Consider the following 17,964-nt stretch of genomic DNA (forward strand, 5'->3'; position numbering starts at 1 on the left):
GGAAGCAGAAGCGGAGGGGTTCTCTGGGAAGGTGTGAAACATAGTGAAGGAAACATAGTGCCACTGCATTTTTTTTTACATTTTGATTCGTGTCCTTTACCAAATCGATGCTACGAGTAGGTATACTGTAAATCTGAACTGTTTCTGTGATTAGGGCGGGGCTAGGTTCGGGGAATCTGCGCTTGCGCGACGGGGGGGGGCTGTGTTTTCCCGTGACGTACAGTGTCGTAAGGTCGATTCTCCTGAAGAGCACTGTGACTGGTCGCTCGTCTTTTGTAATTTTGGCGGGTGCGACTTCACTTAGATCTTGCCGGGGAAGTCTGCAGGGAGTGACGTCAAAGCCGGCGTCCCACACCCGCGTCAGTGTAAAGCTTCGGATCCGGGAAGATCGAGCGCCTGGGCTGCACGGAAATGTCTCAGCAAACGTTGCTGGAGGAGATGAGCGAGTGGACAGCAGAGACGTGCCGCAAGGAGCTGCCATCCGCGCTTCCCAGGCTCCTTATATCCTTCAAGTTTTTACCATAGTGTTTAGTTCACAGTCACTATAACGTGGGTAGCGCTTTGAATGACTGATCTCGTGTGCCACTGCACAGCTCATACACTAGTCCTGATAAAGCGACAGAGAGATGTAAAGCTTTAGCTTTTCATTTGGGTTGTAAACTTGTTGGAATGTAATATAAGTATGCCATGTTTTATTTAAACTGAAAGCAGGAAGACCCAAAAGTATTAAAGTGAGAGTGGCCACAGTGGTAGAAGCATATGCTGGTCTGAGGTGTGAGTTGCAAAATTAGCATACAGTGTCTGGAAAGACTGAATAAAGAATGTAAAAGACACCATTACTTCCACGTCCCTCTTCCTCGTCTCAGTACGTATTGTGAGGTTATCCAGCCAGAACCCATTTTTAGTTTGGGCTATTAATCGCCCCCTATAACTGGGCCCCTATAACTCGAAATGATTGCATGATAGTACAGGTAGGGAGGAGATCACTTGCACACAGCCTGTTGGTGTTGATTGGTTACTTACCCACCCATTGACTGCCCATAGCGATGCTAATCCCTATGGCCATTCTCACCCACTCATTTGTATTTGTTTTTTATTTATATAGCGCAGACCAGGCCCAAGGGCAACCGGGCGCATGTCTTGGCAGACAAGTTACAGGTATGGCATATCATCACAATGGTACCAACAGATTGAGAAAAATATACAAAATATACAATTGACGTTACAAATCAGGGCAAAAGGCAGAACAGTAGTGCCAGAACAAAGCAGAGCTGGGTCCCAGGAGGCCCGTCCAGAGTCAGAGGAGCAGTTGTTAGTGAGATGTAACTAGCCAGAGCTTGGCTTTGTGTTTGAAAAGGTCATTCTTTAACCCTAATAGATATCCCTTCTAGGATCTCTTTGAGCTCACACTCTGAAGTAGTAAAATCAAGTTTTAGAGCACCAGTGTTTTTCTAAGTAGTCTACTGAGAGTTAATGGCTTAATTGCAGCTGTAAATGGCTACTGGTGTAATACAAAGTCTTAACCAAGTGTGCCTTCAGCCACTTGATTTATTTCTGTGCCTTGCTGTGAAGTCCTGTTAAGAGCAAGCAATGACTAAGCCAACCGTTTTGGTTTGAGGTATTAAATGGTCATGTTCCAGGTACTGAAATCATATGCCCAGGTAATTGCACCATTTTCCAGCGGTTGCTATCTTATGGTCAGGTCGTACCTTTTTATATCTGTGCCGAGCAAATGCCTATCCCATACCTACACAAAAGTTCAAACTGTTGGCGTTGCCAATGCTTGTTACTTTTGTTTTGATGAATGCTCTGCCGCTTCCTTGGGGAAAAAATACCTCCAGCATCCCGCATACCACAGTTGTTCGTAAATTCCTGCCAATGGCAGGGAGCCTGCAAGGCAGCAGGTCGCCTTCTACAATGGTGACCACCTCCTTGCTGGGCTGGGAAGAGCAACATGGCTGCATTTCCTCTGGTTGCTTCCCCCCGAGCTCAACTGCATCGGACAAAGCCAGGGGATGTCTCGGCGACCCTCCTGGGTGAGAGTAAACTCATTGAGCTGATGACGGACTCTACCTTTGGTACGGGGCATTTGGTGGTGTGGATGAAACAGTTTTCCACCTCTGGGGAGGAACAGCGTGCACCATGCTGTGGGCAAAGAGCCCAGTGCGGTGGCCCGGGGCAGAGGTAAGTGGTGGTCTGCACTGTACTGCATTATCATGGCAACACTGGTGATATCAGTCATGCCTCTGTGTACACTGGTAATGGCGGGTTCTGAATAGTATATTAAAATCCCAGAAGTGCTTGTGTTTGTGTCCTGCGTAGCACAAGCTGCCGAGATGGGGAAACCAAATAAAAAGACCAAGCATTTGGAGGATCAGGAATCTTCATACTCTACATCTACTGAAAGATGTGGGAAAAGGTTAAGACAAAAAGAGGGGTTTTCTGAATTGTTTGCTGGAAATATTTAAGAAGGCAATCAAACGTGAATGATATAAAAAGAAGGGCTAGACAGCTTCATCTTTATATGATATGATATGGCATTTATAACGCGTCTATACACAAGTGTTTCAAGGCGCGATCCAGTTCATCATCCTCTTTTTTTTTTCATCTGACTCTTCACAGGAGTCCATCTCTTCCTTAGAAGCTGAACAAGGATAAGAAGGCCTTAGTCCTAGTACAGGTGGCGAATTATAAGGGGTTCATAGATTCGGAAACACTCTGCCTACAGATTAGGCTACTAGAGCGCCTCCTCCTCAATTTAAGCCTACCACGAAGACTGCCTGCCTCCACTCAGGAGTTGAAAGAACAAATATTAAGGGAGTGGAAAACTAGTTTGGGGGAATTTTCCACCCACCCTAAATCATGTGCACACAATTGTTATTAATTGCATACAGTTCTTTTTATGAACCTGGGACTCCACTTTAACAGTACTGTTTCCCTACAGCAATGCTCCCCTTCATGACCAAAGCACAGGGTTGTATATAAGGTCTATTTAGATAAAATGGAAATACTTAAATCATTTAAATATAAACATACTATGTATCCATGAAATCCCAGTGTCAATTCAATGAAGAATTATCAATACACTGGCTACTTCAATGGTCAAAACGATGATAACTTAAAGGTAGACTTTTTAAAGCGCATGCATCACCATATGTACATTTGATTTAACCTAAGCCCACGTCTACCATGTGTTGAAAAGTGCATGGGTGCTCAAGATAAAGTTGTCATTTTATAGAAAACCACATTAAATCTCAACATCCCTGCCTATCTTAAGTTTCTCTGCTGGGGCGTGGCTAAACAGCCATGCTGTAAGGACATGTTTCTCATGGCCCCTGCTGATCCAAACTGATCCTTGCCTACAACACTGGCACAAGCGCGTGAGGATTCCTGTAAACACCACACCAGGTTGATGAAGCGGGCTTGCACTGCTGGGTGTATATAGCAGGTTGGCGTAAGGCGGATTGCGTAGCACGAGCCCACGGAGGGAGAGACTCGGCCAGCAGCAGTGAAAAGGAAATGGCAGGTGCTAGGCTGGAGTCTGCGTACAAATAAGAAAAACACAGCACCAAACAGAAACCGCTCGGCAGGCGGAGACCCCAGCGGTACAGCTGATCCCCACTGGTGGTCCGGAGCAGGATCTTGTCCTGCCAGACTAGGGAGTGGAGCAGAGGACGTCATTGCCACGACGCAGGCAGCCGCACTAGGGCGGGAAGAACTGCAGTGCTTGGGAACGGAAAGAAGAGCAGCAAGAGCGTTGTCAGCCGCCGGTGACACACCTGAGGCACCGCAGACAAAGCGGTAGGTGGTGCGGAGGAGATTGAATCCCGGGGGGACAGGCTGCCTTGATGCGCAGCAGCAGAGGCGCAAATAGCTATATTCACATACAGAACTCATGAGCACACTGAAGCCAGGGGGTGCCCGGAGCAGCTCCCAGCACACCCCCAGCCGCCAGATTCTGAGCACTGGGGACGGGCGCAGCGGATAGAAGCCGGCTACAGTGGAGGACTATTGTCAGATAGGGGCGAGAGCGGTCCCCTGTCCGAGGCGGAAATTGGCCTTTGCGAAATAAGCTGCCGGAGCGCACTTCACTTCAGTGCAATCCGACATCCCGGCAGACACTACCCAGGAGCCGGGTCCATGAATAGCCCATGCCGGTACACCAGCATAGTCTAACATCGAATATATGTACACTGATAAGCGCCAGTCACTGAGTGATGACAAAAGAACCAACACACCCCAAGAAGTAGGGGTACGTGACAAATGGACCTGGCTACATTAACAACGCAGGAGGCCCGGTAGGCGGTGCAGGGCCTTTTGGCAAGGTGCGTGGGCACACATGCGGCCGTGGCACAAAATAAAGAAACTCCACCAATAGGGTGGGGTCCAAATTGCAGCACCAGAAGGGGTTTATGGGCCAGCAGCCGGCTTCCGACAGGCACCTGCTGCCCCGAAGGAGGGACTGTACCCGAAACAAGCTCCAAGAGACATAAATGCGTGTGTGGGCGTGCTGGTAAGGGCCAAGCTGCCTGGGATAGACTATATTAGGCATCATCACGTGTGCAACGCACGGCTGTGCAAGAAACCACTTCCCAAAGCGGTACTCCGAAGCAAGGTTGTTGGTGCCGCCCATGGGCGCAGTGCACGGTGGGCATCCGGGAGACAACCTCGCAGCCCTGAAACACTGGAAGTAGCCTCCATCCAATATCAGCGACTGGAGGTGTAAACTAGAGGCCAGTGGGGAACCTAAGGGAGGCGGAAGAACCGGCACACAGGGTACTAAAAATGGCGTCCAGTCACAAAAAAACAAAGCTAAGCAGCCCACATTGGACATTTTCACTAAAACCACAAACTTATCCGTGAACGTCGCCAGTGACCTCACCTCCCCAGGAAGTGCAGACGAAAAGGGATCAGCAAGTCCTACAAGCCATAGCAGCCTTGAAAATAGCATTGGAGTCCAAAATGGATGCCATCAGCCTAGATGTGAACCTCCTGCGGCAAGATGTTAGGGCACTCGCGGAGCGCACTCGAGCTCTTGTAAAAGAGGTCGCAGTAAACGCTGCCAGCCTTAAGGACACGTCAAGAGATGTATCTATACTGCAGCAACAATTGCGGAATCTTGAGGGCAGAATGGAAGATGCGGAAGGATGAGCCAGATGCAATAACGTCAGAATTATCGGACTCCCGGAAGGAGAAGAGGGTGCAAACCCCACCAATTTGATGGAGAACATGCTGCTACAAGAAATTGGCCCAGGCACCCTTACCCAGGGCTTCATGGTAGAAAGGGCACATAGGTCCTTGATGAGGAAACCACAATCGGGAGCCCCGCCGCGGCCCATCGTAGCCCGGATTTTAAATTACAAAGACGGGGAAAAGATTCTGGAATATTTCCGGAAAGGAGGCACGATACAGCGAGCGTCAGCCACTAATGATGGATACCCGGACCAGCCTTTGCAGGTGCAAAAACAGAGGATGAATATCACATCAGCCAAGAGAGGCTGCAGGAAGCGAATCTTAAGTATATGCTGCTGTATCCGGCGCGGCTGAAAATAATCTGCAAAGGGAGAGCCATTTTCTTTGATAAACCTGGGGAGGCCCAGAAATGGATGGACATGTAAAACTTGACCATTGGAGGAGTCAATCAGACGACGGAAGTGGGCGACACGTTCTGAAAAGCCTACAGAGGCTCAACGAGGACATGGCCGGATTCGGCCGACTGTTTGCAGGGCGCAGCAACCTTTTCTCCAAAAACTCAGGCGCTAATAAGTTTACGGAATGCAGGAGTCGGCGGTGTAGCCTCCATCCAGGAACGCACTGCGGGAAGTGTTCTTCGCCTAAGAGAGGATTTGTACACGGATACTAGCTGTTAGGTATCCGCTTGCTGCACCCCAGGCACCCGGGGCAGGGGTGAGAAGCAGGGATGCCTGAGCACAAGGTATTGAAGTGGGCAATTGTTGGCGGGCGGGGCGGCAGGGGAGTTGGGAGTTAGCCTATGGATCCATACAAGAAATGTTTAATACGCACATCGAGCTGTCGAGACCAGTATGAATGCCAATCCACGATGAGGGAACTTAGAGTAGCCTTGTGGAATGTCAGGGGGCTAAACAGCTATATTAAACTAAATAGGATAATGACATATCTACGGCACCAGAAAATTGACATAGCGCTCCTGCAGGAGACGCACCTCACAGCGGAGAAACTAACTGTCCTAGTTTGGAAGTGGAGTGGTACGACTCTGGGCTCATCATATTCTGCATATGCAAGAGGGGTCCTAATATGGGTTGCGCCGGCGGTGCCATTTAAAGTCCTTAAGACCTTTGCAGACGAAGGAGGGAGGATAATTATAGTTCAGGGACTCGTGGAACAAAGAGGTATCTGCATTATCCACACTTCTGCACTGAACCACGATACAGCAGCCTACTTCCGTTCGTTATATACCCCTATTGGCACATAGAGAGAGGACACATTAGTATGGGGAAGTGACTTTTTAATTCTACACTGCACCCGGAACTTGATGGATCAGAAGATAAATTGGTGTACCCAGGCCCGTCGGCCAAAGCCTTAAATACATTGTTACGAGCATTCAATTTGTCCGAACATATCGAGGACCCTACACCCACAAGCTCGGAGTTATTCCCATTACACGGTCCCCAAGGATCTATACACCAGACTAGGCTATGTCTCCACGGGGGATGAGACTCTAGGGGAATTTAAAACAGCCGAATACAAAGCATGTGTACTATCAGACCATGGTCCCCTAGTGGTCACATGGCAGAACTACCCTCCTAGGGCATGCATCCCAACCTGGAGGCTTAGAAGTGAATCCCTAAGGGATCCAATGTTCCAAGGAACACTGAAGAGAGCGGGTGAAGGATTATTTCAAAAACAATACAGGGATTGTAAAATTGGCAGGCACTCTATGGGAAGCTTTTAAGGTAGTGATTAGGGGGACGGCGATAGCTAAAGCGAAAGGAATGCAAGTTGAAATAGAAAAGGATTTATGTAAGGCTGAAACCAAATTGGAAGTTTTAGAGAGTGCAACCGACACATCTAAGGATCGGGCTCAAGAAGTCACCCGACTACAACAGGAATGTTTAGAGCATTGGGAATATGACTAGGCATGCTGAGCTATAGGAAATACGTAGAAACGCAACATGCTGAAGAGGATAAGACGGGACGTCTGCTGGCCTGGCTATGCAAAAGTGTACTTAAACGGGACATGATATGCAAGATCACCAGGGAAAATGGGGAGGGTAGGAGGACGCAAAAAAAGTATAAACGAGCGCTTTCACAAGTATTACAAGGAGTTATATGCGGAGACATCAGTAACACAGGCTTCAGACATAGATGAGGCCATTGCACAGATAGATTTCCCACAGCTAGATGCAGCAGCAGCAAGTCAGCTGGAGGCCCCATAACTAAAAAGGAGCTAGAATCCACCATTAGGCGGTTGCCGACGGGGAAGGCCCCAGGGACGGATGGATTACCCAGTGAATTTTATAAAGAGTTTGTGGCAGAGGTAGTACCCCCGTTGCTAGTGATGCTGAATGAGGCGCTAGATATAGGCACGCTACCGTAGTCGTTGAGAAAGTCGGTTATTGTCCCACTGTTGAAGGCCAGTAAGCCAGCCACCAACTGTGATCATACAGACCCCTGTTGCTGCTTAACCAGGGTGGGAAAATATTTACAGCCCTAATGGCCACCAGGCTTAAGCCAAAAATAGCTAATCTAGTACATCCAGACCAGTCGGGATATGTCCCAGACACTAATATCACATGCAACATGAGGTTACACCATATTATCGATCATACCCACAACAGTTCAGATCTTTATGCAATGGCCTCGCTAGACGCGGTCAAAGCATTTGACTGTCAGATGGCCATGGCACTGGCGGTTCTGAAGAGGTTCGGCATGGGGCCCACATACATAAAATGGGTACGTCTGCTGTACAGCAGCCCAATAGCTAGGGTCAAGACGGGACCCCACATCCCGGATCAATGGCTGTTGGGGAAAGGCACGAGGCAGGGCTGCCCATGGTAACCTATGTTATTTATACTGGCCTTGATACCATTAGCGGCATATCTAAGGAAAGACTACTGAGAGGCAGGCATAGTTGTAAGTGGCATTGATAATCTGATTTCTCTATATGCTGATGATATGTTATACTTGCAGCACCCTGAAACCAACGTACAGTATATTTTAGATGTGCTTGAGCTCTATGCAGAATTATCTGGTATCACGGATTAATGAACAGAAATCGTGCTTGTTCCCCTTAGCTGGGTATAAAGGGAAACCCCTGAACACATTGCAAGCGCTGCCGATTAAGCGGGAAGTGAACTCATTTAGATACCTGAGGTAGACATCTTCCATGACCCCAAGACAGAATACTTATAGAACACGCTGAAGGCGGTAGACATTATTGAGAAATCTATGACTTTCTGGGCCAGATTGCCGCTCTTAGTGATGGGTAGAGCAGCGCTGTTAAAGATGGTGGGGCTCTCGAGGCTCATTTCTTTACTAACGTCCCATACAATATCCCCAAAGGTTTATTCAAGAAACTCGACACAATATGCCATAGCTTTCTACGGCATAATTCAAGGTGCCAGATGGCACTAACGAAATTACAGAGGCCGTATGATCAGGGAGGTATTAAGATACCCAACTTTGAGGCATATTTTGTGGCATGGCAGCTGCAGTTTGTCACAAACTGGCTGTCGGATGAGCAGACCCAGGACACTCGGTTGCTGAAGCTAGCATGCATCCCATTCTTCTTGAAGGAGGTAATATTGTCATGATCTCTGCTTCCAAAAGATCAGGACTTGCCCGACTCCCTTGGAAGCAGACCCCGGTTCCGAGTGCCAGCCAGTCCCAATTGGGACCTTTTGGACCCTGTCCTGGCGCCAGTGGCACCAGGCTCTTAAAGATGCCCAGTCCCAGCGCTGGAAGCGCCGGGCTCATAATGCTTGGGTGGACTTACCTGCAGCAGACCATGCCGCTTACTTACCTGCCAGTTGAACCCCTGATTCTCTTCTGTTTGGGACTACTTTTCCTGTTGGGTGGGGCAGGAGCCACTCCCTAGGTTCAGAACACTGGAACTCTTCTCGAAAGCAGGAACTCTTTTCTTAGGCGTGGCTGTGGAAGGAGACACCTAAGCACTACAGGAGGCTATTTAAACCACACCCGATGGATGAATCTTGCTTTGCGTTATTCTGCATTCTCTGCAGCAGAACGCTCATCGTGTCTTCTGCTTCTGATCCTGGGCCTAAGGGAACAAAGGCTTACCATCCTGGAATCCAGTCTTCAGCAGCACCTGTAAAGACAAAGAAAGAACAGGTTAGCACTACGGTCTTCAGTGGCAGCGCATCTCTTACCTGGTCCATCGGCTGACACCAACGCCTCGCGCTGCATTCCGGCATCTGAAAGACAAAGGCTTACCTACTCTTCGCATGCTCCGGAGGTCTTCGCACTGCATTCCGGCATCTGAAAGACAAAAGCTTACCAGCTCTTCGCATGCTCCGGAGGCCTTCGGCGCTGCATCCCGCATCTGAAAGACAAAAGAAGGTGCGTTTAAAGACATTGGGCAACTTTATTACTCACGTGCCATTACTCCTTCCCACGCCGAATCCAGTGGGTATTCCAGCACCCTTCAGCTTCTCTAAAGCTCCGAACTTGTACCTGCAAGATAAAAGGGACAGTTAGTGCGCATCGTGAAGCAGGCTACAAGCGCTTACTTACGTGCTTCCAGGCGCTTCTATTCCTCACGCGGGTTCGATCCTCAACTCTCATCAGCCCGCCATCCGCCATCGCCGGAACCCTGCAAACCAAGAGATATCATTACAAAAGACTTTTAAGACATTTGAAGTGCCCAGAACTTACCGTTCGTGCAGTTAACGACGGACAGCAGTCCTCTGAGGTCAAGAGGCCTGCACCCTTATCCAGTGAAGAAACTGGTTACGGCACCCTGCCCCGAGGCAGATGGAGAGCTCGGCGTTTACTTACCTAAGGTGAGGGTGTTAACCTTTGGGGTCCTACAGGAGAAGAGAAAGGGAAGAGGAGAGAAGCACCCAATAACCCCAGTTCATTAATCCCATATTTTCTATCTGCAGACATCTTACTCTTCGAGTCAGACATACAGTGCACAGAGGTCCAGCCCAAAGAGCCAACCGTGTGTTACACATCACCTTTGAAGATACGGCATTCACCCAGTCAATCAGGTGAGCGTTACAGATATAGACCGTGGCACCACGGGTCCCGAAACCCCTGTTGTTGCTGTTTATTTTTAAAAACGTATTTGTAGTTGCTTGACATTACAGCAGAAATGGATGAACAGTAAATTATACATTGCTCAGCGCAGTCATAGAGCACGGGTAAGTATACAGCTATAGGTGACACATATAACAATAAGTTGTACATTATTTATCCATCCCCAGGAGGGGTTAGCTTTAGTAGTTTAAGCATATAGATGATCATGCATCATCAGGCAAATTAATATTTCCGGATGCCTGGCCGCCATTTTTAAGTAGGAACGGAAGGGGGACCATATATCAGCAGGTTTATAGGTGGGTGGTTGCATGGCGGCTCAGTGCTCCTCGGTGTCTGAGGCCCAAGTGACAGCACAAAGCCATTGGTCTATAGTAGGGCAAACGGGTCTCATCCACAGCAACAATATGCAGCGTACAGCCAGAATCGTACACATCCCGCCCAGCTTCCTATACCCTTGTCGGAGTCCAACAAACTAATAAAACAGGTACCAATGAATAATCTAGTATCTTGGACACAGCCACGCGGACCCCCTCCCAATATGACACATGCCCCAGCACAGCCAAAGCATATGGAAGTACCCAGCTGTGTCAGCCCGACATCTAGGACATAGTGGAGGGCATATGACATCAGGTGCGGTCTAGCAGGGGTGTAGCAGTACCTGTGTAGGACCTTAAATTGGATCAATCGGAGTCTGGAGTTAAATGACACTGAATGTGTATGTAGGCACATATTTTCCCAGGTTTCGTCAGTGATATCCACTCCAGCTCCAGACTCCCTGAAGTTTGTGCAGTGGACCGCAGGCCGACCCTGTAGCAGGTCATACATTCTTGATAGTCTCCCTGAGGCCAGGATCCCTCCAAGGATTAGGGTCATCTGGAGGCAGTGAGGGGAACTCGTCACATCCGGACCTAAGTGCGTGACGCAGACCAGCATGGTGTAGCCACCCGGAGGAATGATGTGTTGGGTAGGTCCCCCCCATTCAATAAAGGAGCCCAACTAACAGGCATCACGCAGGTTAACAAAAACAAATCCGTCCTCAGCCTAGCCGTGCACGGCTGCCTTGCCTATCGAGGGTGTCCCCGTCAGGCAATTCCAGATGGGAGGTCTCTGTGGAACGGGTTAGGTTTCCCGACAAGCCTCCAGATTTTGCCCCATGCATGGACCGTGGTGGCAACCGGGTCCATGACCTTGAGGGTGTGCATAAACGGGGGCAGTATCAGGGACCTCACATCACGGGTCCCGGCAGCCTGTCGCTCCAGCTTAACATGGGGGAGCAGACTTTCTGCATCAAACCAGTACGCTGCATATTGTGCCTGAGCCACGATCCAGTACCTCTCGAAGTTGGGGGCAGCAAGTTCACCTGGTCTGTATGGTCCTGCCAGCATATTCCACTTCAGCCGGACGGCTCTGGAATGCCACAGAAAGCCATTGATCGCACTGTTCAGTTTCACAAACAGCTTGGCGCCCTGCCAAAGCGGGACGTTAAGAAACTTGTACAGAAGCTGTGGGAGTACCACCATTTTCAGGAGTGCGACCTGGCCTGCAATCATAATTGGTAGTCTCGACCAATTGTCTAGTTTCTGGAGCAGGGACGTCAGATACACCTAGTAATTACGGTCGTATAGCAAGGATTGGTGTCGTGTTAGTGACACCCAAATATTTGATCTCCATTGGAGACCATGCTAACCCCATGAGGTCCTGCAGTGCCACAGTGGCATCGGTAAGCGTGAACAGCTCGGAATGTGTGCCGTTGAACTTGAGTCCAGACAGTACCCCGAATAGATCGACATCACGCTTGATCGGGGCCAGGTTTACAGCAGGGTCACGGACATATAGCAATGCGTCATCCGCATATAGTGACACAATTTCTGGGGCACCCGCTAATTGTATTCCTTTGCGTGCATGCCGTTGCCAAATCCGGACGGCCAGGGGCTCCATGACCACAGCAAATATCAAGGGAGTTTATGGGCAGACCTGTCAAACGGAGCCGAGAGCAGTCCGTTCATACAGACTCTTGCCACGGGAATCGTGTAAAGTAGCTTAACCCATGAGATGAAACGGGGACCAAAGTTGCTTTTCACAAGTACAGCCCACAGGAATCTCCAAGACACAGAGTCAAAGGCTTTCTGGATCTCCAGTGCTGCTGCCACTGCCTGTGCTTCCGGGTCTATCCGGGCCAAGATGTCGAACAGTTGCCGCAAATTGAGTGCTGTAGACCGTCCCGGAATAAACCCTGCCTGATCTGGATAAACCGTGTGTGTAATGTAGGGAGCTAGGCGGAGGGCCAATACTTTAGCAAATATTTTCACATCACTGTTTATTAGTGAAAGGGGATCGGTACGAGCCGCACTTTGTGGGCGGTTTATCTGGTTTCAGCAGCACAGATATGACCGCTTCTCGCAACGTGTGAGGGAGGACACCAAGTGCACAACACTCGTCCCATACAGCAGCCGATCGAGCAGCCAGTCAGGTTTTAAAGCACTTATAGAAGTCCATGGTTAGGCCATCGGAGCCCAGGGCCTTGCCTGATGGAAGTGCTTCAATAGCAAGCAGTATGTCCTCACTGGACATTGGCCTGTCCAGTGCTTCACTGGCCTCATCAGAAAGCACTTAGAGCAGAAGTTCATCAAGAAATGCCTCCACCTCAGATATAGGTACTTCATCCCTGTTGGCAAATAACAGAGCGTAGAATGAGCGGAACACGTCGTTGACCGCAGCCGTGGTGTGCATCAGCTATCCATGGTCATCCTCCACAGATGAGATCTAATGAACACCGTTCTCCTGGCGTACCAGCCTGGCAAGGAGTCGGCCGGGCCCTTCGACTTCACCATACTGTCTCGCAGCCCTCGGGTCATCCACGAACTTGAGCTCACGGTCAGCATGTTTCCTACAGTTGTCTAACACGTCCCCCCAATCTCACCTAGTGTGGTTGTGGAGGGGGACAACGCATATTGCGTCTCCAGTCAGGCGAGCCGAGTTTCACATTCACAGATATCGCGGCGGATAACCTTTAATAATACTGGCCTCTTTGGAGAGGGCCATGCCCCGTATGCACACCTTAAAGGCGTCCCAGAGAGTACCATTGGAGTCAACCGTCCCGGTATTAGGGTCAAAGTATTCATCAATATATGGCCCCATCTCAGATTCAAAGACCGGGTCCAGTAATGTCTGTAGTTTGAGCCGCCAAGGGCGCCGTGGCGCAAGCCCTTTATTCCACATTAGCGTCACAATTACTGGAGAATGATCAGCATATGACTTAGGCAATATGGCTGATCATTCTACTTCACCAAAGAGGCTATCAGAAACCAACCATTTGTTAATTCGTGAGTGCAAATCGTGCACCGAACATCCACAACCCAAAGCCTGGTCTGCTCCTCAAGAATCACCTTGGAAGCTCTGCACAACTGTCGGGCCCTAGATCCGCTCCTATTATTGGCAGCATCTATTCTGGTTTAAAATCTCCCCTCCACAGATTGGGTATTGGGGGTCCTGGGTTAATATATCCGCTATCTGTATATAGAATCAGGATTGTCCACATTGGGACCATAGACATTGACCAGAACCACATCATGCTCCACCAGTATGCCATGCAATAGGACAGATTGCCCAAGGGTGTCTATGTGTGCAGATTTATGCGTGTATCTACCTGATTTATGAAGAAGGGTCATTAATCCATGACTCTGGGTGGAGTAAGTGGTGTAGTACTGCTCTGTTCCCCAACTCCTGCCAAACCGGTCACAGCCTGTTGCCACCGAATGCGTCTCCTGCAGAAACAGGACACAGGCCTTGTGCCATTCAACATACATCTGAAGTTTGCGCATTATCACCAGATTACCAAGCCCTCTAATATTCCAGCTCATGCATATCTAGCCAGTACACAAACATTCAGCAGCCCGGGCTGGGCCAAGAGCATGTCTCTCAGCAGCGTCATTATAACAGGATTTGGTCCACATCTCATCACTACATGCAAGTCAAGCACTTGCCTATCCCTCCCACCCTCACCCCTCTCCCAATCAGAGGAGTGAACTTCTCCATCAAACCACTACAAAATACCAACAAAAAAACCATATCAAGTTTGCTTGGGGACTGCGTGGCAGAGGCAGCCCGGTTTCAATATCACGGAGCGTAACAAGGATACACAGGTGTACTGAACCAATTAACTTTGTAAGATCGTAAAGGTAGCAGAGGAACCCATTGGGAACCCATCAATTTGTTAAATCAGTATATCGATCGTGCCCATCAGGGGATCAACTGCCGCACCGTAAATCAACCATGTCAGTTTTACTGTATCTACCCCGGGAAGTGTTCTTCTATACATTTTATAGCTTCTTCAGGAATAGTAAAGAAAGTAGACCCTCTCAGCGTGTTCGATCCGGACTAGCAGGATACAGCATGGCATACTTGACACCCAAGTCGCACTGCCATTTCTTGACAGATCAGGATTTCCGTTCCTGCTGCACAGCAATTGAGAAATCAGGTTAGAGGTGGATTCTAGCGGAGCCCAGCAGCAGCTCTCCCTTGGCCCTTGCGGCACGCATCAGAGCATCCCTGTCACAGTAATTGAGGACACGTGCTATAATTGGACGGGCAGGGGTTCCGGGCTTAGGTTTCGCCGCCAAGGAGTGGTGCACACGCTCAATCGCGAATTGTGGAGAAGTTTAGGGCTATCTAGGCGAGACAGTAGGGTGCGCTCTAGGCATTCCTCCATAGGTTCATTGGTGTTGTCTTCCGGCACCCCTATTATACGTAAGTTATTACGCTGAGATCTGGACTCCAGTCCTTGTTTTCTGGCCACGGACTGCACCTGCCTGGATAATGAAGTGACCTCAGCCCTGAGTGCCGCAGTGCCATCTTCCGTTGAGCTCATCCTAGTTTCCACCTCCGAAACACGGCTGTCAGTTTTTTTCCATACGGGCCTTGATGGAGCTGATGGTGCAGCTCATATCGTTTCATGTGCAATGTTGTGTACCCCTCACGCATATACTCCATCATGCACTGTAGCTCTGTGGGTTCACCCGATGTAGATGGCTCGCTGTCCTTCGTCGCCATCACCTCAGGGGACTTTGGTGGCACTGCCACAGGTTGTCCTCTCTCAGGGTATCCACAGCCACCGGCAAGTAGCGTGTTGCAGGCGGCTGGGTTGTCTGGGCCGGGGGGGGCTATCCCTGCGCAGCACATCCGCCCGCCTCTGGGAATCCGCTCACACCGCAGGAGTTGGGGGTCAGTCGGATGCAGGGTACAAGAGCTTCATGCCCGCAGCGCTCTGGCAGACAGCGATGAGGGTGGTCGACATAGCCACTGCAGGCAGCCGAGCACCAGTATGCAGTATGCGAGTCTCCCTCTCAGCCGCCCAGCACCGCGCCAGTACGGCAGATGCAGCAGACCCCAAGTTGCTGCACTGGCAGATCTTAAGCGCTCCGAGCAAGTCAGTGGGTGGCCAGTAGTCACCGCCACCAGTGGAGACCCACACGGCACTGTACACCCCAGGTAGAGGAATGCGCCGTGGAAAGCAGCTCGGCTGAGGAGCTCGCGTCTCAGGCGTCCATCCTTGTTCGCGCGCAGCAGCGCACCACCCCCGCTGTTGTTGATGCTAGGTAAAACGACGTGGCATAGGGCTGGACGCTTTCTAAAGAAGGACTCGCCCTATTCCCCCCCCCCCCCCAGATCCCACTGGTGACACTAAAAGCGGAAGATCCACAACAATGTGAGGGAGTATTGGGAACCCATGGGAGTAGTGACGGTGGGAGATTTACTACGAGAAGGTAGGCTGATGGACTTTGGTGCACTCACTTCGGAAACGGGCATACACAAGGAACAACATTAATATACGCTTCGCTCATCACCATATTGAAGCAGAAATGGCCGGGAACTGACGCGGTACTACAGGAAGATGATGATGATAGAAACATTTTATGATATTTCATAAGTTGGGCATGCAGTGTCGAATATACGAGCTATTAATGTCACAGCGGGGAGATATGCTTGAGCAGATTAGGCTTAGCTGGGAAGTAGACATGCAGGAGCAATTGACAGACGCAGCATGGGGTAGAGCATTAGCTTACCACAAAAGTGTCCCGAAATGCAAAGCTCCAGCTGATTCAGTTTTACGTAACGCATAGGGCGTATCTAACCCCGAAGAAGCTGGCCAAATTCAGTAATGCCACGGAACAGACCTGCCTAAAATGCGGTCTGATTGATGCCAACCTGGTACACATGTTCTGTGCCTGTGGTAAGATCTGACAATATTGGGATGATATAGCCCAGGCCTCATCCAAGGCAGGTATAACGTTGGACACAGGATCCCCCACAGCCTGTATGCTCAGCCTTTTTGTGCTCCTGAAACGGGCAACACATGTTAGTAAGATGAAAGACCTAGCATACATCCTAGCGAAGCGTAGGATAGCAATGGGTTGGAAAGCGCACAAAGGTCCGGAAGTCCACCAGTGGTGGAGGGACCTCCAAAAATGGACGCTGGCAGAAACCACAGTGTGGCAAGAAGCGGCGCCCGTAGGGGCCATGAAGAACAAAACGTGGACTTATATTCATGGAAGCAGATGGTGCAGGAATTGATGGCCTCAAGACGCACTGAGACACAAACCGCAACAAAAGCCCTGTCACAATTGGCAGATTAGTATGCCAAATACAGTCGATGTAATGTGCTAGAATAAGGCAGGTGGAATAGGCTGGGGTGCGGGAGGTGGGAGTTCGTGGGGGGCGGACACACGGACACATTTAGCAGTATTTTTTCATGAAAATGTGTATTTGAGTCTGTAAATTACACTGTGGTAAATAAATCAATAAAAATGTTTACAAAAAAGTCTCTACTTCTCTTAATGAAAATCGATAGCCCCTTACTTAAAGGACCTGTTAGAATTTCCAACAGCATTCAAGAAAACTCAATTGAAAGACAGTCTATCTACTTGATGTTCTTGCATGTAAATCGCTTGTAAAAAAAAAAAAAAAACTGTCAAACATGTATGTTTGATAGATACCCTTCAATGGTGCTTCTATTGCATTACTGTGTAAAAGTGTACATTTATCATTTTAAAGGTGGGAAAATAGGTAGACGTTATTTCCCCTTTGTCTTGAGTGGTTCTTAAGGACTTTAGAATTAAGGACTTGCTTCAATTGCATAATTTTACTAGGTATGCCCACAGGTATCATTTTGTTATGTTGTTATGTTATCTTTCATTTGTGTAGCGCCTACTGCCATAGTTCATGGCGTTAAAACACTTTCGCCTGTCGGAGAGCAAAGGAGGAGTATGACGGAAAATTCAGTAGTGAAGGAGCAAAGACAAAGTAGGTAGTTGGGAATCGGGGGGGTGGGGGGGAGGGATAGATAAGGTGCTCAGGAAGGCATGAGAAGGAGAAGGTGGAAGGGCTATGTGTACATTTGTACCGAATTTATCTTGGGACTCGACTGTATTCTATGGGGCGCAGCAGCGAAACAAAAGATAGCTGGCGAAGAGGTGTTCCCTGCGCCAGGGGGGATGTCTGGAATCTACTCGCAGCATGGTGAGCTGGGGCACGTTGAAGTCATGCCCAAGAAAATACAGGCAGCAAAACCTTCTCTAGGGCACCGGGCCCCCAACAACATTTGACAGGGGTTGTAAGACAGAAATCAGAATCTGCTAATTTTGCAAAATCTCTCTATATAATTCCTCTGTGCTTGCACATTACACAGAGATGGAGTCATGGGAT

At 49.3% G+C, this 17,964-nt stretch overlaps 1 protein-coding gene across 3 annotated transcripts in view; it reads left to right on the top strand.

The window, feature by feature from the left end:
- Nucleotides 1–281: 281 nt before the first annotated feature.
- FIRRM (FIGNL1 interacting regulator of recombination and mitosis) overlaps nt 282–17,964 on the top strand; it is a 1,502,596-nt gene continuing 1,484,913 nt past the window's right edge. For all 3 annotated transcript variants that reach the window (XM_069641302.1, XM_069641303.1, XM_069641304.1), the window contains exon 1: nt 282–501. In XM_069641302.1, coding sequence (XP_069497403.1) covers nt 412–501 — 90 coding nt within the window. In that variant the 5' untranslated portion in view covers nt 282–411. The remainder of the gene's footprint in view (nt 502–17,964) is intronic.

This window comes from Ambystoma mexicanum, chromosome 1q (genome assembly GCF_040938575.1).
Source record: "Ambystoma mexicanum isolate Mex_15411 chromosome 1q, UKY_AmexF1_1, whole genome shotgun sequence".
Lineage (NCBI taxonomy): Eukaryota > Metazoa > Chordata > Amphibia > Caudata > Ambystomatidae > Ambystoma > Ambystoma mexicanum.